Below are 25,689 nucleotides of genomic sequence, written 5' to 3' on the forward strand. Positions count from 1 at the left end.
GCACGTCGGACGCGGTGCACGCCTCGCTGGTAAGAAAATCAAACTCGAGGTTCATTGGCTCACCAGTTCCGATGATGTTCTTGAAGCGACCGTGCGTGAACATGCAGACATTGACGTGCTGTAACACCGAGACTTTCAATCTATGAACAGTCTTTGTACGAGTGGAATTGTCGATGGTGATATGGACGTGCAGAGGATCTCCTTGTTGATACAGCTCCTGTGGAGGGAATGACATGGTAGCGAGACGAGCACTGATGGACCACCGCGCCACCGTGACAATTATTCGAGATCGTCGTAGACGTTCTCACGATGAATGAAATCTAATAAAATACCAAATGAGAGGTCCGGCCTCACCGCGAGTTCATCGAGGTGATGATCTCACCTTGTCCAATATAGCCTGGATTTGGAGCTTCCCAGATGAGAGGACGAAATGTTTCGTGATGTCTATACTTGGGCGGTTGCAGGGATTCCTTATGAGTTCCTCGGCGTATTCTACAGTGCGGAGTGCCATGCGCACCATGTTCCGTTTGTGAGGTTTGTCGTAGTTTTTGTCGGCTGTAAAGGAAACCCGTCCAGTAAAATTCATCGGAGCTCCCGAATCTCAGGACGGCTATCGTCCGTTCATTCCCGCTCCCACGACTGCCGTCCTGTCAGGGAAAGATCGAATTGCGCGAATACTCCGCAGCGATCGTCGGAAGTCCCTCGAATAGAGCACACGGATTCTCGCAGCGGATAGGTTCCAGAGAGTAGGGAGAGGGCAGAGAATCGACGCCTCCGCCGTTGACTCGGGAGCCAAACATCCCACGGAAGGAAAGACCGAATTCCTGATGACTGCGGTGCACGCCGATTCGTTTATCAGTTTCGGACTCGGACATACGTATACACATATATCTCGGGAAGAAACACCGGGAGGGAATAAGCATTCTTGCTTGGAGTGAGAGGGTTTCGTGTCTCTATTGTTGCTCTTTCAGTACATTGGCGTGTACTCTGGTGTTCTCCCAGTTTCTCGCAAGTTCGAAACTGGATGCTCTCGACCGGTAATGGAAATTCGGCCTGAGAGAATCCCCTCGTCTGCATTACCCTCGCGGGAAGAATTCCTCACGGAGAAGGAGACGTTCCATCCATGAGTCATGTCATCGATTCCGTGCTCGCTTTCGTATCGAACATATTTTGATACGTTTTGCTCCGCAGGTCGATGGGAGTTTGAGAACGGTGTCGCAATACTCCACCTTATGAGGCTCGAGTAAGAAGATTATGTCGTCGCGACTCATTTCGCCAAGGAATTTCTCCGTTGGATACCGAAAGTCTCAATATCGGCGAATCAAGCCCTGTTTCCTTCGCTCAGTTCTTTTTCCTCCGGATGTTGACCGATGTTTGGCTGAATTTGGTTGGAGGAGAGTTTTTCGGGAGCGAACAAAGCTTGAGGCAGACAGCTCATTGAGCACGTTCGGATCAGACTCTTGGCTCTCTTGTCTGCGATGTTGCTCTCCCGTCGTGGAAGCTTGAGCCCCTCCGGTACACTTCCATCGAGACTTCATCAACATGATGAGGGACGCAGGAGCTACACTATTATCCGGCCCCGTGTTTTTTTCGTTCTGTGGCAAATGGCTAAGTCTTCCTAATCGAGGTGACAGGAAGGCGCGCAGTATGACCGTAGGTCGCACCAACGTGATTCGGGCACGCGGTACACGTGTCTCCTAATTCTGCCGAGAACTTCGACACACGCTGCGTGGGTCACAGGTGGGTTTCATCATCGGCACCTGACGTGCGCTCAAGGATGCCACTTCCCGAGGACTCAAATCGTCGAATCGTATCGGATTCCGGGAGTATGAGGTCAGTGCGTAGGACAAACGTAATCGGTCATAGAACAAATATCTCTGAGCCGAAAAGAGAAAAACAATCCATCTGGATGTGCTATCAGGTTTCCGCGTAGTGGGCGGGCGGGCTGAACTTGCCGGACTGTGTGCCTGTTGTCGTTTTCCAGCTCAGAAGGAGTTCAGCGTCAGCCCTAAGCTCCGGCTCAAGGAACTTTGTTCGACTCGAACTTTCTGGCTTTCGGAGAAAAATAATGAGACGGTCGAGTTTCGAGGCAAGAGCAGCTAATGAGGCGAACCGATAAGGCTGCGAGAACCAATTAAATAATTCAATCGTTCCACGAGTTAGATCCTTGCGATATACCCGCCGAATACTTCTTCCGGGTAGCGATCGTCGCGCGGAACGTCGTACAGACAGGCAAGCGCGGAGCTTTGAGGGGCTGTGCGCGAGGGATTCCGAATAGAATTGATGAGTTCCCTGCTTTTCACCAAAGGAGAAGTCCTTGAGGAAATTCCCGGTGCTCATCTCCCGCCCGACGGAATTCGACTCACTCATCACAACAGAGAATGTTCTCGACGAATCGCTGGGCATGAGAAGTAGCTCGTGCGGAAAACTAGGGAACCGCTCGTCCTGTTCTGTCGGTGGTCGCATCGAAAACATCATCAGCGGAACGTTTTCGAAATTCCGCGACGTAATTCATAATGACCCCCTGGTCCTCGGAATCAGGTCGGCTGGATTCCCGGTACCCGGAGTAAGTTTCTCCGTTGCCGCCTTACCGGTCTGAATCTTCCACAACGGAAATTTGCTGCGGAGATTCGCCGTCCAGTTCACTCGATCCGCGCCGGAGCTACGAGAGCTGAGCTCTTGGAAGGCTGTCCGTTCCAGAAGGCTGTTCCGCAATCTTGACGGAAGGAGAGTCCACATTGACCGGAAACCGTGCTGATCTAATCGTTCGTTCGAGGAGCATACTCGAACATCGCTCAACACTGCCCTGGTGGGTGGGAGCTGTCAAGCCCTGATCAGGCCGACCTCACTGGAAACTCGGAACCGAAGTCCGAAGAATATGGATATACCCCTACTGATAAAGCGCGACTGTCCGTGATCGCAGAAGTCTTCAGAAACTCTTGATATTCTCCTCAGAGCATCGGTAGTCGACGTGGAGTCAGGGCAGCGTGCTCAGGTTGAGCATTCGCATTCGCCGAAATAATGAGAGCGCTATCGGAATCAGGTCCGATCCATCGGCAGCGAGGATATTTCGACTGCTTAGAGCAATCGCTGAATATTTCCATTATGTGAAATTCATTATGACACTCGAATTTAGTATATTCGTTAGTTAGAAGAGTCAGTAGTGAAATTATTTAGGCCGCAATTGTGGCGCGGCCTTAGGCCGGGCTCCCTGGGGAGGTGTATCATATTTGCGACACCTTCCCTTAACAAGACCTTCAGAAACCTTGTCCGAGAGAGACTCCGAGAGGGTTTATCAGGAAATCCTTAGACACTTCTCGCCTCTCAGGCTCCCCGGGGCTCCAGCGATGCGAATGTCTGGACATCCGTTCCAAATCCGAACATCCGACGGGGTCGTCAAAAGTGTACTGGACGATCTTCTTTCGCCAGAGGCACAAAAGCTTAGACCCGGGATCACTATTTCCTCGAGGGTCCTCTTCGCACTATGGTACATAATACTAGGAAAGAATAAATTGGAAGATAGGCGCGATAAATCGAGGAAACGTTCGCGAGGATTTCTTTGCGAGCCTGGCTTGAGGACCGCATTTTGAATCGGATCCGTGCTGATCGATAGCGCTCCTGTTTGTCTACGCAAGTATAGAAAAATCACATTGATACGCACGCGGCCAGATCATTACAGGAGTTTTCTACGGGGAGTCGAGACCGTTGTTTCGCGTCGGCGCACGGCGAAGAGAGGAATGTTATTTGGATTACTGGGCTGATGGGATTAGCGGCCGATGTCGCCGCTTTTTCCCGATCGTGGGGACACTCAAAGTATTCTGGAACTCGATGAGCTCGGAGCGAATTTGGTCAAGCAGCATTGACTCGGTATTTCCCCCGATATCGAATAAGTTTTCCGACCGAAAAGCTAAGCGAACGACATAACCATGATGCCTTGGATTCGGTACGGCACTTGTCCAGTGTCCAGGGACGATGATGAAGGAGATAGTGAAGACGGGAATTTACTCACCCATGAACACTCTCAGATCGTATGAGACGCCCAAAGGCGCGCCAACATAGGGTCTTGCCGGGTGCAGGCGCACGCTCGGGGGAGCTTTTGGCGTCACTCTCAACGTGAAGGGAAAGGCTTCCGCTCCCAACTTCCTCATGAGATTTATTTGTAATGGCGTGAGCTCCTCTGACTGCGTTTGCTCCGAGGTTTCCGGGTATACCTGTAATAAAAGCATGTCCGTGAGGAGCCATAAATTTCTCGCGACCCATCTCTGTTTTATCTCATGGGGTCCTCGATAATGATTGGGCTTGTCCATTTCTCACTAACCTGTTTGTAGTCGAGAATGGCCTCTGTATAGAATTTCAGACCCATAACCTCCTCGTCCTCCCTTCCATAGCGGAAATTCAGTACAACCATGGCGAAGACGCATCGATTCCCTACATAGTTCGACTCCACCAGGACCACACCGTCTATCGACGTAACCTGAAAGGACGGCCTCGCCTTGGAAATTTCCGATAGAGTAAGCACAGCATTGAGATATTCGCTGCTCCAACATCGTAATTTGCGGCCTCGTAGCCCTCCTTGCATTCCGGCTCGTTCGCCAGGCATCAAAAAATCCGACAATAGGCGAATAGTGATATTAGGGTACGAATGAGTTCCTTCGTCGGGGGATATTCCTCCTATTTCCATTTGAAAAGACGGTTCGCGACGCGGGTTCCGGAGCGCGAGAGGTCGGAGAGACGGCTCCCTCGCCAAACCCCGGCGATCTGTTTGGCCCGAGGATTTCGCGCCTGGGAGTCCCTCCAATTCTTCCGATGATCCTCCCATGGAGGTCAACATCTTGTAAATGAGCTCCAGATATTCCGATGTCTAGTCTTGAGTGAGCTATGCTTATTATTATTATGCGCTGGCACCCGAATGTTCTAGTCATTGTTCATGCAGGGCCGGAGCGCTGAGGCTCTATCCGCAAGACCTCTGAGTTCTCCTTCTCAAACAAACCGATTTTTTCGGCCTCGTTCCGGGCTCCCGCCGCTAGGGTCCACTTCCCAGAGAAAAGCTTCTCTGCACTGCCCGCAAACCTCGGGCAGCACGCACGGATCAAGACCTATTGGAAGGCATCGGGAAGGGTCTGTTTGGTCAAACGAGGGCGCGGCGGCCAGACGGCGCCATAGCAGCAGAAAGTCGACAAATGAAATTGAGCCCAGCCTTGTAAAGGGTTTGTTACCGTCGACTACAGAAACCCCTCCCGCTTCGCCGCTGTTACGCCCGATGAAAACGGGGGCTTGACGAGCTCGACACGAAGCACTTCTCCTTCGAAAAAGTACGACAAAACCAGAACAAGAACCCCCGTTGCTCCTCCTGTCAGGATGTAGTTCAATGGAAGTGGACATGACGTGTTTTATTGGTTAACTCACACAACTACACAGCTCACAACTGGCACACAGCAAACCAAGCGTTGTGGTCCCACCACACGCCGAATTTCTACCACAAACCTTTTCGTTGCTCAGATGAACGAATTCCCGCGAACTCAGGTACAATGTCAAGCGTGAGTTTGGACTCTGCTTCTTGAAGACCCTGCGAAGAAAAGTTCAACGATTGAACTGGAGCGGACCGCCAAAGTTTCGAGAGTAATTGTGTAATCCGTTGGAACCTCCGCTGCTGATGAATAAAACACGGGCTCTCCTCTTTCCAGAGGACAGAATAAATTTTAGAATGCTAAGGTCGCGGCCATCGGAAGCTCCGCCCGAGAATGATGGGTATCGGACAATGGGGCGATCCAGGAGATCTTTTACGCAGAAGACGGACGGCAATTATCGAAATCAGATGACGTATTCCGACGTAACGCTCTTCTATGCACAGGTCCCGGTTGGGAATGCTCAAGATCAATTATTAACCTCAGACAACATCGATTATTACCATTTCGCCTGAGCTGGACTCCGTACGCCATCGATTACGATGCCACTCGAGACAAGATCGAAACTCGGCTCACGTATGGATAAGGTGAACCGGCAAGCAGCAGTTTCTCCCAGGTCAATCGAGTGCTTCAAATCCCTGGAGTTCAGCGAAGCGCGCATGAGAACGATCCCATTCACTTCTATTTCTGACCCATGGGAGAGACTTCATCCGATGGCTCCTTCTCTCGAACAACATACATATGAACCATGGCCGGGGAAGCGGTTCTCAGAGAGCGGATGAGCTCACTCAGAAGTTGTTGCCCTTCGTTCTTCGCTAGGCTTCGTCGAGAAATCTTCCCCGCCATTAGGAGACCGGGCGAATTCAAGGTCACAAACAAGGCCAATGATGCCTCGATCGTCGCAAAAACAACTCTCGACAGTAGATGATGCTCGGAGACGATCATGCTTGCTGATTGCTGCGACGACGAGAAAACTCTTCGGATTGGATTGCTGGGCGAGAAAAAGTGAAATCAAAGAGAATCGTCAGAGTGGTGCAATGGGGAGAGAATTCTTCTATGGTGCGCAATGACTTTTATTTTATCGAAAGTACGAGTCCGCAGTGGCAAAAACGCCGACATTTCTCACGGATGCCCTCCATGTAGCTCGCTCGAATTACTCTGGACAGAGACATGAGCAGTAGAAGGAAGGCCGGGCATCATTGACCCCGGGTTCTGGGTATCTCTGGAGAACTTGCTCGACTAAGCTTCCTCGAAGCTAATCCCGCGACTCATTTCCCGACTTCGCGCAATATGTTTGACGTACGAGAGCGCATTCGACTCATACGAATCGGGGCACCCAGGGCTTGCTCGCAAATAAGTCACTCCATCCTACCGATTACCGTATCGCTCCGGAATCCCTCCTGAGCTCATCGTCGCCTATCATCCTTCGCACATACATACATCTCGGCCAAGGTCTGCGAGCAAGCTCGCAAAGTGCCGAACTCATTCAGCCATCCCCGTCCATGGCGATTACATTTCGCCTCGGGCTAAACCTATTTCGCGCAACGAGCAACCATCACGGACGTGATGTATTTGCATCAGCGTATTTGGCTCGCCGCGAGAGGCAGCGCTTTCTAGTTCTCTGTCCTTCCGACGCTGAAAGCTTCCTGAGACGCACCATCTATGTCCGAGCGAGAAGCAACCTTCGAAATTCGCCTCGAATGTTATCGATTCCTGAACGCCATCGCTGCCGTGAGGGAAGTCTCAATCATTCGCTCTGCTTGCGTTTGTTAGGGCGGCGTGGCGTCTTTTGCGGCTAGGAACCCGCAGTGGACGAGACGATCAGCCATTCCGGGTAGATTTTCTGCGTCGTAGAGGTCAGGTTTTCAACGGGGCCCTTCTAAACTCTTGTCGTATCGACCGCTCTCACGAGAGACGAGGAAAATAGACTAGGGAAAAGCAGTGATCAAGTGCTCAGGTAGATACATAGTACCAGGAGATCACAGCGAATCTGAAACTTGTCCCGATACAGCGATGCAGGCAGAATCCCCCGCCGCAGCCTCAACGCTGGAGCTCGGCGAACTTACGTTGCTCCATTATCGATTCCTGTGTACATACAGCGGTTGACCCGATTCCTACAGTCGCGCTGAAGTCACAGGTCCGAAATTCGTCGACGGCTGTAAATACTGCTTAGCGCTGCAGATTGGCGAAACCGGAGCCTTGCTCCCGTGCATGGCTGAATCATACGCGGCGCGAAGCTGGACAGAGAGGAGAGAACTGAGAGTCCCGTCTCCGAGAGGCAGCATGTTCCCGGGAAAACAGTTCCCCGGGAACAACCCCTCCCTCCCCCTCCGCGCGGAGTTTCGAGCAGTGACAGAAAATTGCGATTCTGCTCTCCTTGCCGCGATGCACGGCGATGCTGGAGGGAGTCCTCCCTCAAGGGGAGACGGTTTCGCACGTCGGCGCAGATGGAGCCCGGTCGCATTTGTTCGTTTTTCCCGTTTTCTGTTCGCTGAGACGATCATCGATTCGACTGCAGCCGCCGAGCGCGGTGTATGCAACAATGTCGTACTCTTGACGCGTAACAAGAAAAAAAGAAAGGAAACCTTGGCGCAGAGGCACCAGCTGCATACGGTGTCGCCTTCTGTGTAGTACATCCCCGAACACGAGAAGAGGACTTTTCAAGAAACTCACAATCAGACGGAGCATTGTTTTTCTTCTTCTCAGTCGAGCGAGGACAGAGGCCGCCGCCGCCGAGATGATGTGCATCAGCTGGCGCTTTCCGCGTTGCACGGCCCCAAGTCCTCTCTAACCACTCGTAGTTGAGCCTACCTGTTCTCTTTCGGCACTGGCTGCCTCTCTTTGTACAAACGACGCCGACGCTGGTAACGAGACTGGACCCATGGGGCTCTGGGCAGACACAAGGGAGCCCTCCCCGGCCCAACACAGTCGCTTCACGGCACAATGTTTGTCCTGGAGGACGTCACCCGCGTTTGAGAATCCTCATTGAAAATGATGCCTTCGTCTGAGTGAGACTCCCCTTGCTGCTCAATTTCCTCGTATCACTGGCTGGTTTCTGCAGCTCGTCGCAGATAGCAGCTCACCGACGGGAATACCTGCAACAGCTCCTCGAGGTTCAGGCCTCGAGCCCCTATGGACGACTTCATAAGGGAATCCACCCTTATCGCGACCCTCCTCTCTCCTCTCCATCGCATTAGAAAATATCCCGTAGTCGAGAGAGGGAGTTCTTTCCGTTCGGGGACGGACCATAAGTCATCCGCTCCCGTATATGCTTTCAGAACCCCGCTCGGCCCCACGCACTGCGCATCGCAGCGGAGCCCTTCCGGGAGTTCAGAGATTCCGTTCTTAATGGAGATGCGCAGCGCCATAAGACATTCCGATCCGCTCCTAATTCCTGTCGGCACGGAAGATTGTGTACGTCGATACGAAGGAGTAGTGTGAGTCGTTCCGTCTCCGTCGTGTCACAAGTCGTGAATTAATAATAATAGATTCCTCCTCCATCCTGGATTTCCGGTCTAATCCCCGAGCCTTGAGTGCACTCCACGACTCCCTTTCAGGAACAAATTCCCTTGTGCCGTCGCCCCGAGGGATTTTCGAGGGAGTTCAACCGCCACACGGGACTTTTATCCGATTGTCTTCGTGTTGAAGAGTTTTTCCTCCCAGCTCTAGGTGACGTTGAGGTGGATCGACGCCAGGAGAGCGTAGGCATTTATGCACAGCCATCCGCTGGCTGGACGCGAGGATTTCCATCAAATGTTTATGCAGGCACGACCGAGGCATGTTGCGGTCAGTCGATTTGCATATCAGATATTATCGCCGTGAGAGTGAGCTTCCCGTAATCTGCAAGTCGTCCATCGACGATGGGAGCAGCGAGCCCGGCAGGGAGACCGCAGCCTCCATTAAATAGGGAATGTTCATTATGACGGTTGGCAACGAAACTCTATTTTCCGTTATTGCTCATGGTGGAACCACAACAAGCGGTCGGGTGTTAGTTTTCCCATACCTTCTCACACTTGTCTGCGTCTGGCCGTCGAGGAGAGTTTCGAGCGAGCCTGCGTCATCGTTCCCTCTGCTTCCGGGCCGTGACATTCACCTCTAGGTCCGGCTGCGAGGGCGTTCGTCGAGGGGGAATATCCGCGGGAAATACACTCATCAACTTGTCTTGTTTTCGCTTCAGTCCCAAATAATCCCCATGGATCAAGGTCATCAAATGCCGACGGGAAATTTCCAGTTGATCACCTATCGTCATGTTTGCGATTTACCATTGAAGGACGACGGAGATCAAAACTCCATTAGGACTCTGACGGCGGGGGACTACAATTCTATTGCTGCGAAACCTCGCGAGGATCAGCCGATTTCAGAGGAATTATCGATGATTTCTCGGGGAAATTTCCCTCTCATTCCCCGAGAACCGATCCACACTCTAGTTCACTCGGCAACTCAGAAGTTTCTTGGAGGAAATTTACGAGGTATACGCCCGAATGCACTTTAGTCCCGCGAGCTGCCGCCGACTGTGCGGGCTCTCCATGAGTAGCTAGCTTCCTCTCCGGAGTAAGCGATTCCCGAGAATTCCAACTCGTCCCGTCAAGTGCACAATGGGATCCAGCGGACATCCGCGTTCGTTCGTTAGCCAGCAATCCTCACATTCAGCTCAAAGAAACTCGACTCCCCACGTCTGGCGCTTCTGTTTGAATCTCTTTCCTCTCGTTCCTATACGTCAACAACGAATGGAAATCAGGCAAACACATGCTCGTCCGAGGATCGGTCTGACGATTTCGATATCGGGACTCTCAGAGCCACGAAAAAGACCCCGGCAAAGGCCTTCCCCCGTCGCGGACCTTTGACAAATTATTGTTCGGGAGCTCGGACTTCCGGAGCAAAGAACGAATTAGTCTCGCTGCGACGGCCGGCCTCCCGTAATCTCGACCGGGCGCGAAGTTCCCCACGGAGAAGCCTCATAGAAGCGGAATAAGAGCTAGTTAGTGACCTAACGTCCGACCCGGACCGTTTTTTTTGTTTAGAGATAGGCCCGGTTGGGGAGAACACGCGTCATGCATAGAGATTGTGACATTGAGATTCGTGACAGAAGTTTTCGACGGAGGCGGTCGATTTCGCCCATCTCATCCTAAGACGTCATCGAGCTCTCCTGTTCGCAACTAACCGAGGTCCGCTCCACGTAGTTTCTCGAGGAGCGTCAATTCTCGGAGTGATCTTTCTGAGCTCACAAGGCCCGGGCGGGCATCCCGAACCACAATCTCTGAGCATAGATCAGGTGAAAAGCTCGTCAGCGGTAACTCCCCGTGTCCGTAGTTCGGATGTTTTTTCAGAAGTGGCAGCCACCCCGTCCGTTTCTGGAAATCAAGGCTGAACCGTTGAGCAAGGGTTCAGGCGCCCGAATTTCGAGAAGCGAACAGCGGCGGAGAAGATTCAGTCAGCGGTTGGATAAATGTCAGCGTCATCTGTTCACCGATGGAGCGGAGCGGATTCTGTCTCGACTCTACGGTGTTCGCGATCCCGACTGCGTGGGCAGTCTCACGAGAATTCAGATAGCACGCCGAAAATTTTGACATTTCCGGAATGTTTCCAACATCATATTATATCGGACTCGACCCTGGAGAGCCTCTCGGAGTTGGCTCCGATTCGTCTATAGAAACTGGAAATACCAACTCCACGCCAGATGAAGGCCCGACAACTTACGGGAGCCGGCAGACGCTGCTTCCCGTGGGAAGTGACAGCTTTCAAAAATCCCCGCGGCTTTCTCTCCACTCAGGAAGCCATGGGGGATTTATGCTTTTCGAGGAACTCGTCGTCCGCGGCGGCGCCGCCAACGCCCGTAAACTTAGTTTAGACACTAACAAAGAGAATACCGAGCTCGGAAGAGTTCCCATCCGAGCGGGACTTTCACAGGGCTCCCAAGCCTCTTCCATTGCCTCCTTCGCCTCGGGTTTTGCCGCAAATTCGAAACTCCGCGGATATTTCGGAGTCGCGGGCTCATCCTGGTGGAATCCTAGTCGAAAAGCCGATTCTTATCGTTGAACTTACCACGGTCCGAGCGAATGGACACTCCTTCGATCGGATAAGCTCGGACGCGACCGGAGCCATTTCGGCCCCGCTTTGTTAATACGACTTTTTACAAAAGAGACCTTACATCAGATTCGATACGCTCTTCAGGAGACAGAAACTCACAGTCGCAAAGATTGGAGTCCCGGAAGGCGCCTGCGTCTGGATACGAGTACGCAAAATATCGGAGGAGCTCGTCGACGCCGACACACCGCTCTGGTGGAAGGTAGACGTGAGGGCACGGAATATTCAGTCGCTTCGTTGCACGACGGAGGAACGAAAATTCAAGATAGTGTTTTCGTCAGAATCCAGGGAAGGGTTGAGGAACGTATTTTCGACATATTGCGGCGAGTCGTAGCGCCCCGGTGTATTCTCCCAAGTTTTGGTTCTGAGGAGGAAGCGCGACAGCTTGACATGATCTTTTATGTAGATGACATCGTTCTTCCAAGATACTCGGAGACGTCCTCGCTCCATTCCGCCGACCAGAGAGTCGTGTGAACCGTTTCAGGGGAAAACAAATCAGGAAGTGAGCGCGTGAGCGGGCCTAAATACGCCCGCCACCCTCGCCACCCCGATATGGCTTCAAATAGACTACCGGATATCCGGAATTATTGATCTTCTCCCGTGTGCATCACTCAGAGCACATTTATACTTCACGGAATACCGTCGCCCGGGTTCTCTCCCTTTTGTGTAGGATGCGAGGAGGGAGCAATATAATATGAAAGCAGACTAATTTGTTCTTGCTTTTAGGGTAGATCGCTTCGCAGAGGAAAAAATTGCGTCCGACTCTCGGAGCCAGCAGTGTCTCGATCCCGGTCCAGCTTGAGCTAGACTCGGATAAGTGGTTCTTGAAGAACCTATTTTTAACCAAGCGGTGCCACCTGTTAGGTTTTTTAGTTTTACAACGCTCATCAAGGTTACATTCGAGCCTCTAGAACCGGGACCGCTCCGCGAGGCCGAACAGGTTCATTAGTTCTCTCCTCGCAGTGTGTGGTGTCCCGATTCGAGATCAATCGGGGGAATGTTCCCATGACAAACCTGCCGAACAAGGAGATCAAAGCAAGATTCGGAAGATCAGCGAACTTAATCGCGCCGAGACATTGGGATCGGAGTTGTTTCCTCCGAATTTCCATGTGCGAGACGGATGGATGTACCAAGCAGGCAAGTCTGCCTCGATGTCGAAGTGGGACACCAGGAGCTCCAGGACGAAGTTTGGCGTGCGAGGAGAGTTTCGGCGCGAATGTAGTCTCGTATTCCCCTGGAGCTCGAGTCGCCCGCAGCGCAGATCGATTGGCTATCGAGAGAAACCCATTTCGAGCGGACTTTCGAGTTGAATCTCTCCTCGAAACTAAACCAAACTGAGATATCAGTAGAGTTCCTGAATTCTAGACATTCCGTATCTATCCAGTCCGCGAGAGCGAGGACCGAAGACCACATCGACTTGGGTTCCGCCTCTGATGGGTTCTCCCGTCGCCGGAAGACGCGGGAAACGCTAGAATGAGTATACTTCAATCAGGTATCGAAATCCTTATTCGAAAGTCGGATGATCAAAATGTCCGGAACTCAGGAACTCTGGACATCAGGGACTAGCGCAGCACTCGACCAGCCGATCGATTCGCCGCTCTCCAGCTTCCGAAGGTTTTCTCAAATCGTTCCGATGATCAATTTCAGATTTCCGTGCGCAGAGTGTTCTTGAACTCCAGAACTCATTATCGTGGTAGGGCGCGGTGGCAACGATCAAGTGGACGGCCGAGTCCTCAGCGATTCCGTCGGAAGAGTGCAAGTTTTCACAAGGACGCTCCTTCGTCGTGGGGCATAGGGCGCTTGATTTTCGTAGGTTCAATCACGAGCCTGACGGGTACCTTCTCGTGCTGTGCTGCCGCGTTCACTTTCAAGCACGTCATTGACCGCTCGACAGGTGCTGGAGCTTCCCACTCTGCAGAACGGTCAAAGTTTCTCGATGCATGTCACGCACGGGGAGAGCGCTGTAGTAAGCCGAGATGCCAACAGAAGTCGGATTTCTTCCATGCTCTTTTCGGACTGCTTCTATTCTTGGCCGAATGAGACATACATTTTCCCAGACATACACTTCCCCAATTATCCCCGCCGAATAATTGGAAGAGCTTCCGACTGGAGTCCAGTCCTCCATTCCGACTGGGATCTCGTGCTCCGATCGCTTCCGATTCCGGGGGCGAACAGAAACGACGGCGTCGCCGCTGCCGGTAGTCGCCAGCCTGTCCCTACAGAGCGAGTTGGAGTTATGCAATTACTCCTCATAGGCCCCACGGTCATGGAATTGATTTAGAATTCCGTTCCCCATCCTGGTTCCTTATTCGCTCGTGAAGGATGAGTTTCGTCGAGCGTTGGCGCTTCTCCACAAGTTTAAATACACTCGACGGTCCGCTGGGTATAAAGGGGCCGCTTTATTGGCCCAAGAACTGGTTTCTAGAGCCGCAGCAGAGAGCTTTGGGCTAAAGTCGACTTTCGCTCCACTGAAAGTCTCTTCGAAAACATTCGGAGACGGCCGAGAGCCGATTCATATTCTCTGGGGAAAATACCTCCGGCTATGATAATACTGGAGGGAAAGTCATGGAATATTCCTAAGCGAATATTCCTCATGCATGGATCTAAAGGCAGTAGACGGCCCATGGAGTGAACGAGCTCTCACGGGAGCTGCTATAATAGGGAAACGAGGAATTTCAGGGCGAAGGGCTCTTTCCCGCCGATTACATTCGATGCACCGCCCAACCTTCGGGGGGTTGAATGATCTATCTCCGCTAAGACAAGATCAATTCAGTCCTCGTTCCCTCGTAGGCATTTGACTCGCATGGTCAAATGTGGACAGAGGGGATGCTCGCCGTAAACATGATCCGTCTGGTAGTTACGAGCATCGTCCGGAATTCATTGCCCACATCTGTTGTAAATGAGTGGAAAGGGGAAGGCCTTTTCGGTCGGGGGAAGAAATGTCCCCTCTCCCGAGCTCTCTTCGGACCAATTGGAGAACACATCTCAATTTGCATGCATCACGGCCTTCGGGAGTTGACCCCGTCGGCATCCTCACTAGAATTATCATCAGTGTTTCCGCACGGGAGTAGCAGCATCCGGTCCAGGCGGCAAGAGCACCTCCGAGCAAGAATGACAGCACGATGATCTCATACACGAATGTCCGATTCCTCGTTTCCATATCGTCCTCGTTTTTCCCATTCCATCTCATGGAATGTGATGAATGATGCTCATCATGGGGATACTGGAGTGACTCTGCCTGCCACCCGGAATTTCGTAGAGCTCTCGCGGAACAACGAGAGGAGGATGGATCAATATCTCACTCAACTTCAGCAGCCGAACCAGTCCATGAATTCATCTCCTCCGCCGTGACAGCTGTCGCGAAAGGAAGGAAGAGGGAATTTCGCCCGAATCAGTCTTCCATTGATTGTACTCGACGTCGAGAAATAAGCAATAAGGCTTTCCACATTTCGAAATTACCGAAACCTCTCCATTTCCGGGTCTGAGGGTTTTGATCGGTGGCGATGTCATCTAGACCTGATTTCGGATGAAATGAAAGAACCTCCATCCGCCGCTATCATCACCCAAAGAAATTCGAGAACACAGGAATCTCAGACGGTGGAATCCGTGCGGGACTGCAATCATCCAATCGGTAGCCTCGAACTCGAACAGAGGAGCACCACTGAGAAGTTGGGAAGGAATGATTCCAGAGTCTCCCTCCAATGCATGGATTCTGTGGCAAGGTGATTGGAATTTGCGGGGCTCTCCCAGGAGACCCCAGAGGAGGGAACGCCTATCTAGAATCCCGAACGATCGGGACTGACTCAGAAATTTCTCTTTTGGAAATATTGAAACTTCCCGGAAGAACGGGGAACGGCGAGTTGGGGGGTGGATCGGGAAGGAGCTCGCCACGCGACTCCCACAGGGAATCCATTCGCCGATTCGAATGACCTAGCCGAGCTCATCGACAATATGGTTCTCCGAATGAGCACAGGCCGACTCCGAAGTCTATAAGATGGGACGCAAACGCTTCGTCGCTCCCCTCCTCTAGGGATCGCATCTCGGGTTCCGTGCTGGGAGCGCCCGTATCCTCCTCCATTCAGTTCTCATACCCGAAAGTGTTTCACGCCGTAAATATCAGCCGAGACAGTTGAGGCGCTCGTGAAACCCTCACTAGACTCGTAAAAGAAGCTACAGGTAGTGTCGGGAGACCTCCGCAACCCGCTAATCACGTCGACTAACATCAGAAGGGGGACGAGAGATGCAACGCCCTTGCATCTTCAGCAATGGGCTTAGATAGGTGGGGAGTTCCGCATGGAGCCCGTATGGGTCCACGAAGGATCAGCGGGAGCTTCGCGGTGGCGTGATTCCGGATCTCATCTCCGCGTGTCGGATCGGAATCCCCGTGCAAGATTCGGATTTCAGCAAACTATTCGGGAGGACATAGCGGGGATCCGGCGGCAACAATCGACCAAATAGCCGTCTGCAATGCCGTATCGGAGGTTCGCAAATCCGAGATAGAGCTCCCCGGGCTGGACCGCCCCCGAAGATCTGAAAAGGCCGATTCGCAATATCTCTGTTGGGAATTCCAGGGATTTCCTCGAAGAGTTGAATCTATTGCTGGGCTTCTCTGCTGGAAATCGAGATTCTTCCAACGAATCTTGGAGAACGAAGCGAAATAACTTTCCTCCCCGGAGCGGAAGATCAGAAAATCCGCCTTTTCCCATCACAAGATGTTATTCGACCAGCACACCTCCCGATCGGGAAATTTGAGCTTTCGTAGCTCGCACGAGATCGACTCTGCACCTAAAACGAAAAGGGGGTTCCGAGAACATCTACGATCGCCGCAAGAATTGGAGCAAGTCGACTCATCAAAATTCGCGTGGATCTTCCGCGCAATCAGGAGACACATGTCATCATCAAGACCTCATAGGAGCTCGGATTCATGGCTGGAACCCTGTTCACCGGATGACACCCTCATTCATATGCTAAATCCGCCGCCGGCTTTAATGTGTCTGACGGGCGAGGAACGAACGAATGAACGACCGACTGTCTGACTGACTGACCGACGGACTCACGCGGAGCAAAAGCTTAATCAACATACACCAGTTGTGACCGAGGCTTTCCAATTGTCATTGGTAGTCCCCGAGGGCTGTCAACGATGTGACAACTGAGATGAAAGCCTGGCGTAAGTAGGTACCATCGGACCTTCGATAATAAGAGGCGCTACAGAGAGTCAGGTCTCGAGTCGAGATTTGTCTCGGAACACATTCATAATCACGCTTATCGACAAGTGTCTGTCAGGCTCTGAGAAAGGATAACATGGAGTCTCTCCATTGAAAAGAATATGCTAAGCCTTTAGTTTGATGTCTATGCAGCTACGAAGGCGCACCACCACCACTGGCTTCAGTTCCTAGCCCCGATGAACCCGGAGGACTTTTTACATCTGGTCGAGCGGTCGCTCTTCCCTTCGGATCGGTTGCTTTTGTTGGGGCGAAACGTTGTCTCTCCAGCCTCAGCTAGCCATCAACATCGCCGGCCGACGGCGGCAGACAATCGGGCTCGGTTCAATCTTAGCCGTTCCGAACTCTCGCAGACAATCTTGGCCGTGGGCCGGTCGTGAGGCTCCTCGGCGTCGTCTCACTCGCTCGTTGCTCGGCTCGTCCTTCCAGTCAGTTAGCCCTGGTCGTCGCTGCTAGGCCGTTCGTGGCTCTCGTCTTCAAGATTGAGCAAACCCACGAACACCACCGACGCCGCCACCGACCGACGTGGCAGCTATCGTACTCCTCGTCGTAGCTCGAATCGAATCTTGGGCTGAACGAGCGAGCAACCAGATGGCGTTCAGGAATTCAACACACTTGCTTGCTTACTTGTCTGCCGAGCTCGTTCGGTCGCCGTCTCATTCTCCGCGCAACCGACCTGCGACTGGACCAACTCCCACGACACAATGGAGTTTGCAACAAGCCAGTAATCTCGTCCGCGCTGCGCACTCATCCCTTCGCTTGACTCCCCCATCCCCCGAACGTCCCACCCAACTGTGTATGCGGATCGGACCACTGGTATGGATCTCCTAAAATCGAGCGAGACCTTCTCTCCCTGCCGACCGCTCCGGCATACTTCACCACCAAAACTCAATGGCCTTGGAGGTCGTGAGAAACTCGTGAGAAGTCCCAGTTTTTCGAATTTGCTCAATCTTGATCGAGATATGGCTGAGCACCGCAGTTCAAATCAACACGGAGAAGCAGATTCCCAACTCCGTCGGTATTGACGAGGGAAGAATCGAAAGCAAGCTGGGCATCAGGGGAAGACGCATTCGACGCAAGGCGCATCGCGGCGGCTACGCCTTACGCCCATCAATGGCAGCATTGCTTTCGCAGGGAGGTTGGCAACGATTCTCCATGAGAATTTATGCTATGAATCATAAGTAGAGTTTTTGCTCAGGCGGACGACATCTCGGTCACACTATGACGGCCCAGACTCGTTTTATGGCTTCGCTAACATGCTACATAATGGTCCGTTGGCCGGGGATTTTTTCCAACCTCCAATACTAACGGCGCAGCCATCCTCGACTTTCAAGCAGATGAGATGCGCGCGCGTTAAGTTTTCATGTCCCTTAAAAAAGAAAAAAGAAAACTCTGATCATAGGCAGGGATGCGTCCTCTGGCTTCAGTCCTCCGCAGTGGATATTTCCTACCACGGCCCGGTCCGAAACAAGATCGTGGTCTCTGCAGACAAAGTCTGGGGGGCATTCACGCGATGGTTCGGTGCGACGCGACGCACACGAGTGAGGACGGGAGTCGCTCGGCGAAGAAAGGTATCGCCGTCGCAGGATGAGCTCGATCCGAGAGCCGTGAACGGAGGGCGCGAAGAGTGGGAGCCGAGAGGAATCATTTTTGAGAGAATAAATTTCCGCCTCCATAGGGTTCGTCGCCGAGACTCCTTCCGGGGTGGGCAGATCCTTTTTCTGAATTTTTTCCTTTGACGTTCGTGATGCCTTTGGACCGGCAGCCGCGAGCGGCATACGAGACAGGCTCGCGATCAGCATTTATCGAACCCAGATCTCCATACCGGGTTCCGATGTAGTCTACTGCATCCTAAGGTGGCTAAGGCGCTCTTCATCTGAAATGTATTTCACCGAACTCCGGAAGCCGACGGGATGGCCGACGCCTACAGCTCAGGAAGTCTCTCGAGAGCTCAGCCCGAAACATTTTCGGGCGCCCGCGGTCGTAATGTATGCATATTCGTTCGTGGCGTTCTTACTCGTTGGACACGTTTCGTGCGGCCGCACGCTTTGATGCCTCGCAGAGCAACTTCGGATCTGCGCGCGTAAATGGAGACCGGCAATGATTTTATACTTCGAAGGCCAATGGATAAGTGCGCGGCGGATTTAATAGCACGAAAATCGCACCTCTCTCGCAGACTGACGACGCGACGCTGACGATTCCACTACGTCCATATCCGAGCCAAGAAGCTAGAGGTCAATGTCGCAGAGCGTCGCCGTCTTTTATTATCGACCCATGAATCACGGAGGAAGCGGGTCGGGGAACCGCAGAGTATTCAACAGCTTTCTGGGCTTCTCCTGGATATCTATGAGGAATCGTATACGTCCACGATTCCTCATAGATATCAGAGGATGAATCGCACTATATATCGTGAGCCGCGTGCCTTCAGCGAACCTTTGTGGGATCGTGCCACTTTCCGCATAGACTCGGGAACGGTCTCAGATGGTTCCGGTGGATCCAAGGCGGTGGATATTTTCCTTCCGCATTCATTCCCACAGAATGCGCCACATTTTCGCCCGTACCTCCGTTTTCCTGTGCTCATTGATGAACCGTCCGTCAGTCTGGCTGCTTGTTCGCTCGCTCGCCTGAGCTGTATGATGGGCGTTCGCATGCCATCGCCCTCGAGTACACGTTCGCGGCGCAAAACTCTTTTCTGATCGATCTGGTCTGAGAGTGCCGTTCGTTCGACAATGTAGCATCGACATCGAGAATGGTCCTACACACCTTCCTACGCATATCGAGGGAAATCGAGCCCAAAAAGGTCGGACCCGGGATGGCAGGTCGAGACGCCAGCTTCACAACAAGCTCTTTGTTCTCGATTAAGAGCATCGACCCTCCGGGCATACTTTCCAGCCACGCATCCAATTTTCCGTTCATCCCTTGTTCGCATGCAGAAACCGATGATTCCACTCGGGAGAGAGATGAGGAACTCACTCGCTTATTCCCCGAAAGGAACCAACAACGTCGGTCTTCGTTATAGGAAAATACTTTGCTTCAAAGAAAGGATAGTCTGAGACGCAAAGGTTGCGCAAAGCACCTCGAGGGATCACCGACTTAGTAGGAGCTCGGACGAGCAAGAAGAGTTTTGCAGTGCTGGACGTCCGGCGCTACTGATTGAAATCACAGGTCGCCGCCGCGGTAAATGTTCCCAAATTGACTCCATGGTAGCGATTGGTCGCGGCACTGTGGGATAGAACGTTGGAGAGAACTCTTGAAAGCGTGGAGAACAAACGGGCGCAGAGAGAGTGCGCTTCTTGGCGATATGAACTTTCCACATGTTCCACCGGAATCTCGGGATCATTAAGATCCGCCAGTTCGGAATCCTTCCTTGTGGGGTCTTATAGACACTGGAAGAACGGCACGATGGCGTCGTCTTCAACAATCGTTAGAATAATGAGACAGGAGATCGATGCATTCCACTTGTCCAACCGGCCAGATTCGGTCTGCTGATCAAGAACTCAGGGAATTCCCCCAACTTACATCAGCCGATGCCGAAGGAGTTCAGCGTCCCTCAAGAACATTTTCCGATGCGAAACGACCGGGAGAACGGTAGTTTTCAGTGAAAACTTCCCACTTTCTGCCGTCGAGTCTCGCACGCGACCCATGACACTGAAATTACGCACGATATCACCGTGAATCGCAAGCTGCTAATTACTAGGACGACGCGACGGAGGAAAATCTTATTCCTCATATAAGATTTTCCTTATTGACATCGACCTTGAACACTCATGGTTCGTCAGAGCGCGAGCATGACCGCCCGAGTTGCTGCCCCCCGCCAATGGGACTCCGTTCGGCTGGCCTTCATGCATGTTGGGGCTAGTCCGGCTGCGCAATAGCGGGAGCAAGCGCGACGATTGCTCGTCGGACGAGACGAAGATAGGTGGGTACAGGAAACGCGAAGAGAACTCCGCTGCCTAGCTACCAATTTCTTGAATGAAGCTTCAAGTAAGCGGCCAGGCTGGTCGGTCGGTCGGTCGGTCGGCGGGCGGCGGACGACGAACGGACCGACGAACGAACGGTCGTTTGGACGAAGGAACGCACACCGAAGAGTTTCGCCCGCTGATGCTCGTTCTCGCTCAGTCGCCCGTTCGGCTGACTGGTTGTTGGTTGTTCTTCTAAGAAGTCCCCCATCCGATTTCGAGCCAGACGATCGTTGTTGGCTCGTTCGTTGCTCGGAGGAGAGGAACCTAGGAAGGCGAGCGAAAGAAGCCACGCAGTCGAAGATGAAGCTAAAAGGACGAAGACGGCCCCAGTGTCGCCTCCGCGCCACCGCGGCTGCCGCCGCCGCCGCCGTCGTCTCCAGGTGTCGTTCAATATTCAATACAAGGAAGCACCACCGACCAAAAAAAAACAGCGAAAAAAACTGCTCCCAAGTAGCTGCCGCTGCGACTGATCCAATGCGCCAATTTAACGCAGCCTCAGGTTAAGTCACGGTACCGTTGTTGCCGTTGGTGCTCTTGCCTGTCCGCCTCTCCTACCCTGACTGACTGACTGCTTGGTCGTTCGGTCGGTCGGTCGGTCAGCCAGTCGGCTTCTTGCCTGCCCATCTGCCTTTTTGCCCTTCTGACACACTGACTGCCTAGCGCCTAGCCAGCCAGCCAGTTCCCCGATCCACCAACTGACCAACGACCGACCGACCGATTCGCCGATCCGTGCGATTGGCTGGTCGGAGAGAGAAAAAAAGGAATCGACAAACCCCATCGACCGATAATCACGTGCTAACAACCCCGAAGATTGTAATTTGCTCGAAATTTTGACGCCGTTTCGCTCCTAGGGGCAAACGGTGCAATCATCCCACTCTCGGCCGCTCGCTCGCTCTCGGCCCAAAACAAATTAAAACAAATATTCGCATCATCGATACGAAGCGTCCGCCACTCAAATTCGCGGGGAATCAGAGACGACAAGCGGCGGGAGGGTCTCTGATGATGATCGGTCTCCGAAAGCGAATCGAGATGGATTGTTTCGATGGAAGCCATCGAAATCGGGAAAAATCCCCTATCGAGACGCTAGCCCTCGAATCTGACGTTCCGGAGTCGGCGCCTACGACTCGAAGACCGAAAACAGTAAGTTTATGAATTCTGTTCCGCGGAGCGCATGAGGCTTTCGAAGATCGCGATAAGTGTCGTGTGGTTTCATTCAATTGTGTTTGCTATCCGATGGGTCCCGTTGATTGTTTCTGCACCAGCAATAAATCAAGGCTCCTCGATAGGGGTGTGTTGATGTTGCTGCTGCTAGGTATCGGTCGGCTCTCGTGCCAGTGCAGCAGCAGCAAGAAGAGTAACGACAAGCCTTACTCCTCGAAATTCGATCGTCGAGCAGATTTCCGGCGAAATCTGCTCCACCGATTGGTTTTGCGTTCTCGAGCCCTGAAGTGTCGGGGATCTATTCGATCAACCCTTCGGAGGGTGAAGAGAAAGAGTCCTACCGTGCTCATTTCGCGGTTCCGTCTACTCGAATATTCGTCCACCCGAACCCGATAATCGTTCTTGAGCTTCGCATAGACATATCCGTTCCGATACCCGGACGACTCATAGCTTGAATACCGTTCTTCGGGAGGGAACGAGCTCGGTCTGATCAATGCAAGTTGTGATCGGGGATGCTCTGAACGTACTACACGAGCGCGTAGTGAAATAGGCTGCTATTGTGTAAGCTTCGGTCTGATCCACAAGCGGCCTTTGTGCTTACTCTGTATGTCGGTGCGTACTCATCACAGAGCGAGGTCCATATGTCGCTCTCAAGCCGGAACAGACGTTCGGCCTACGGAGATCTCGTTCCGAATTCGAAAAGAAACGTTCCGAGACATCCGATATACGTTCGGAACGAAATGACGGGAACCGACAGATTCGAGTCGGGCACGTCACAACGTTCTCGGGGACGACACATCGTGCCGCTGCGAGCCGCAGTTTCGAAGATCAGGCCGAAGGATCAGGCCATTGATCGATATGACAAGTGACGCGACATGACTGCGTAGAACTCAGGAAAATGTCAAGTCATACGTCGCCGCATCCTCAAAATATGCACAATGACGACACGACTGACTGGATGCGGTCAGAGCTGTGGAATTCGAACGCCAGAGATCATCATCTCTAGACGAGTGCTAGAGCTTCAAGTCGAAGGTACTTAGGTAGTCGGTCGACGCATCGAATATGTACACCCGTGGCGTCCACACTATGAAGCTTTATGCGAAGCCTCATAGTGGCATCGGTCGCCCATTTAAACGGATTCTCCCCCACGACAGCAGCAGAGGAAGGAGAAAAAAATAAGCCCCGTGTGTTCGGTTGAAGTCCAGCTGACAGTTTCTGGTACCCCCTGGGTGAGGATGAATGCTGCTTCTGGTGGAGAGAACCCTAGACCCCACTGTTGGCTCTCACTCCACACACTGACTAGGAACTGCAGTCGATGATTGCTTCTGGTGGAACACACAACGCTCATAGGTTTCGGGCTCGATTCGAGTCTTGAGAGCAGGTTTCTGGTCGTCGACGTTCCACTGACATAACGACAGCGATTTCCGTCTCCGGGAGGAAACACAGGAATTCAGCGACCACGAAACAGGATTACCGCAAATTGAAGCACACTCTACGCTGAGAGCCGACTGGAGTTTTCCGGTGAGTATCTTCGATCAATTTTTTCCGGCAGACTGAATTTCGAACAGAGCTCATCCTCTTAGTTTTGTGAAAGATTCCGCATCCGAAATCGATCCTGTAATCTCGTGAAGATCATATCAGGAAAAACGAGAGAATAATATCTGTCGAGAGATTCATATCAACGCGGATCGCTCTTCTTTTCGAACGTTTCGAGTGCGATTCTGTGCCAGCACCTCTTGTCATGGACTCAGGTCCACTTTGAGTATTCGCCTCGTTACGAAGAACACTTAGCGAGCCAGCGAACTCAGATGAGTTGTCGAATCAGGGATCCCGAGCTGTTACCCCCTCGATTCCACCGTAGAAAGTTCTACCGTCGACGCTTCCCGTATCTTGAATGTTCTCGAATTCGAGAGTTTTGCTTCCGATTCCCTTTCCTCGACCTTCCGAAGGTATCGCTCGGACGAGTTCAGAGTATCCAACGATCTTGCTCGACTCGCGACCTCGGGTCTACTTCTGACACGATGACTGCTCGTGGAGCGGAAAGTGTATATCGAGACTGTCCTGAAATATGTGTTTCCCGGGAAATAATGTTCGACTTTTTACGATGGATCGTCCGCGCGCTCAGCGCCGGCAGCCCGGAAGATGAGCCGGGTCGTCCGCGACCGTCGCTGTTTTTGCATGACAAGTCCTGACATGGAGATGACGTCATCGGGCGAATTTTATCTGGTTTATGCGACAAGCTGCAACGAAACTTTCAAAGCTATGAAACCCCTCCCTCGATGTCGCCACTGACAACTTGTGTCAGCGGCAACCTGTTCGCTAGCTCGCTCCTTCGCTCAACAGGCGAATCTATTGGGTCAGTGGTGCTTTTGGGGCGCTTTGGGTTCCCACGCTATAGGCCATGGTGCTACCGCCAGGCATCCTGCCTGCCATCCGCTCTTCAGGTACCAACAAGCGATGGCGAAACAGGCAGCGAACGAACGAGCCAGCGAGTGAGTGAGTGAGTGAGTGAGCCAGCCAGCCAGCCAGCCAGCCGACAGATCCCCAACGACCCAGTACCGGTTCCTCCGACTGGTTCTGTCTTTCTGTCTAGATCGGCTACCCTTGATCGTTGGCTGAGTTCTAGTCATGTGTTGCGCCGCAGGTCGCTCGCTCGGTGGTTGGGTCGGTCGGTCCGTCCGGCAGTCAGCCAGTCCGACCGTACTCCGGTTCGTCTTCTCCTTGTGCGATGGTGGCGGCAACGGCCTTGGTTCTGGGTTTCTTGAATCTCACAAAGGCTATTCGAGAACATAGCCATTGAGCTCTGCGAGTCGCTCGCTCGGTGGGTCGGGGAAGTGGGGCTGTTTTTTTGTCCACCACCTCCTCCTCCTCCTTCTTCTTCTTCTTTTCTTCTTCTAGTCTTTGCACTCTCTGTCTATCGTCTCTGCGTCCGTCCGTCGTCGTCGTCGTCATCTTCGTTTTGGTTCTGTCGACTCGATTGTTGTGGGCTTTATGGTCCATAGACATTGTACGACAAGGGAGCATTCTTCCGAGAGAGCACTAGATGGGAGCATTGTCGACGTTAGGATACGCTTTCGTAATTTTTTCGCGTCCATTATTACATTGTGTCGTCGCCCTCCATTCCGACGCTGCCGATTGGTGGATCGCCCGCCGGCATGCTTGTCTGTCAGCAGCTCCACTGGTCCGATAATAAAACCAATTCCAATCAAACGACCGCTCGAAGGCTCTTGTTGTTGGCCAGTCATGAATGATTGTTATGATTGAATCTATCAGGGAAACAAGGGGTCCGCTTCGTTGGGAAATTCGTTCGGGATAGGCGTCCTCTTTCCGGACAAGCACATCTCCGGCCGGAAACGTTGACGACCTAGAGGAAATTGCGGTCGACAGTATCTGAGTCTCTGATGCTCAGTTGGATCAAGCATAGGGAACGACGAGATTGAAATGCGCCCCGAAATTGAAATCCGCTATGCAACGCCATTTGTCCCGGGAACGTATCCCGGCTCACGACATCCCGCGATTTCTCCGGCGCCTACCGCGACGAATTCGAAATTCTCATGAGTGATGATTCCAGCGGTCAATTCCTAACGTAGTTCTCATTTTCCCATTCACAGTTGATGATGACGTGTACAACGCCGGAAGATCTCCTGAATAATAATCATCACGATATCAACAACAACAACATCAAGAGCAAGCACAATGCCGCACTCAGCAGACTGAGCGGCTGCGGTGAACTCAATCCCTCTCTCGAAGCGGAAAAACGATGTCCAGAGAACCTCCAGAAAGTCATCGCTCTCCAACAGAACGTCGGCAATCTCGCCCAGTTGGACTTGGCGAAACTGGCGACATTGCTTCCTG

The 25,689-nt window shown here is 52.5% G+C and overlaps 1 protein-coding gene across 1 annotated transcript in view; it reads right to left on the reverse strand.

Moving 5' to 3' along the window:
* LOC100906342 (phosrestin-2-like) overlaps positions 1 to 24,840 on the reverse strand; it is a 29,360-nt gene extending 4,520 nt beyond the window's left edge. Inside the window, exons 1-6 of the mRNA XM_018638341.1 lie at positions 24,539 to 24,840; positions 5,485 to 5,566; positions 4,319 to 4,474; positions 4,010 to 4,211; positions 383 to 555; positions 64 to 217 (exon numbers count right to left, since the gene is read on the reverse strand). Of these exons, the coding sequence (XP_018493857.1) occupies positions 64 to 217; positions 383 to 555; positions 4,010 to 4,211; positions 4,319 to 4,474; positions 5,485 to 5,566; positions 24,539 to 24,840 (1,069 nt within the window). The remainder of the gene's footprint in view (positions 1 to 63; positions 218 to 382; positions 556 to 4,009; positions 4,212 to 4,318; positions 4,475 to 5,484; positions 5,567 to 24,538) is intronic.
* Positions 24,841 to 25,689: the final 849 nt, after the last annotated feature.

The sequence above is a fragment of the Galendromus occidentalis genome, unplaced genomic scaffold, assembly GCF_000255335.2.
Source record: "Galendromus occidentalis unplaced genomic scaffold, Mocc_1.1 scf7180000076932, whole genome shotgun sequence".
NCBI classification, from domain to species: Eukaryota; Metazoa; Arthropoda; class Arachnida; order Mesostigmata; family Phytoseiidae; genus Galendromus; species Galendromus occidentalis.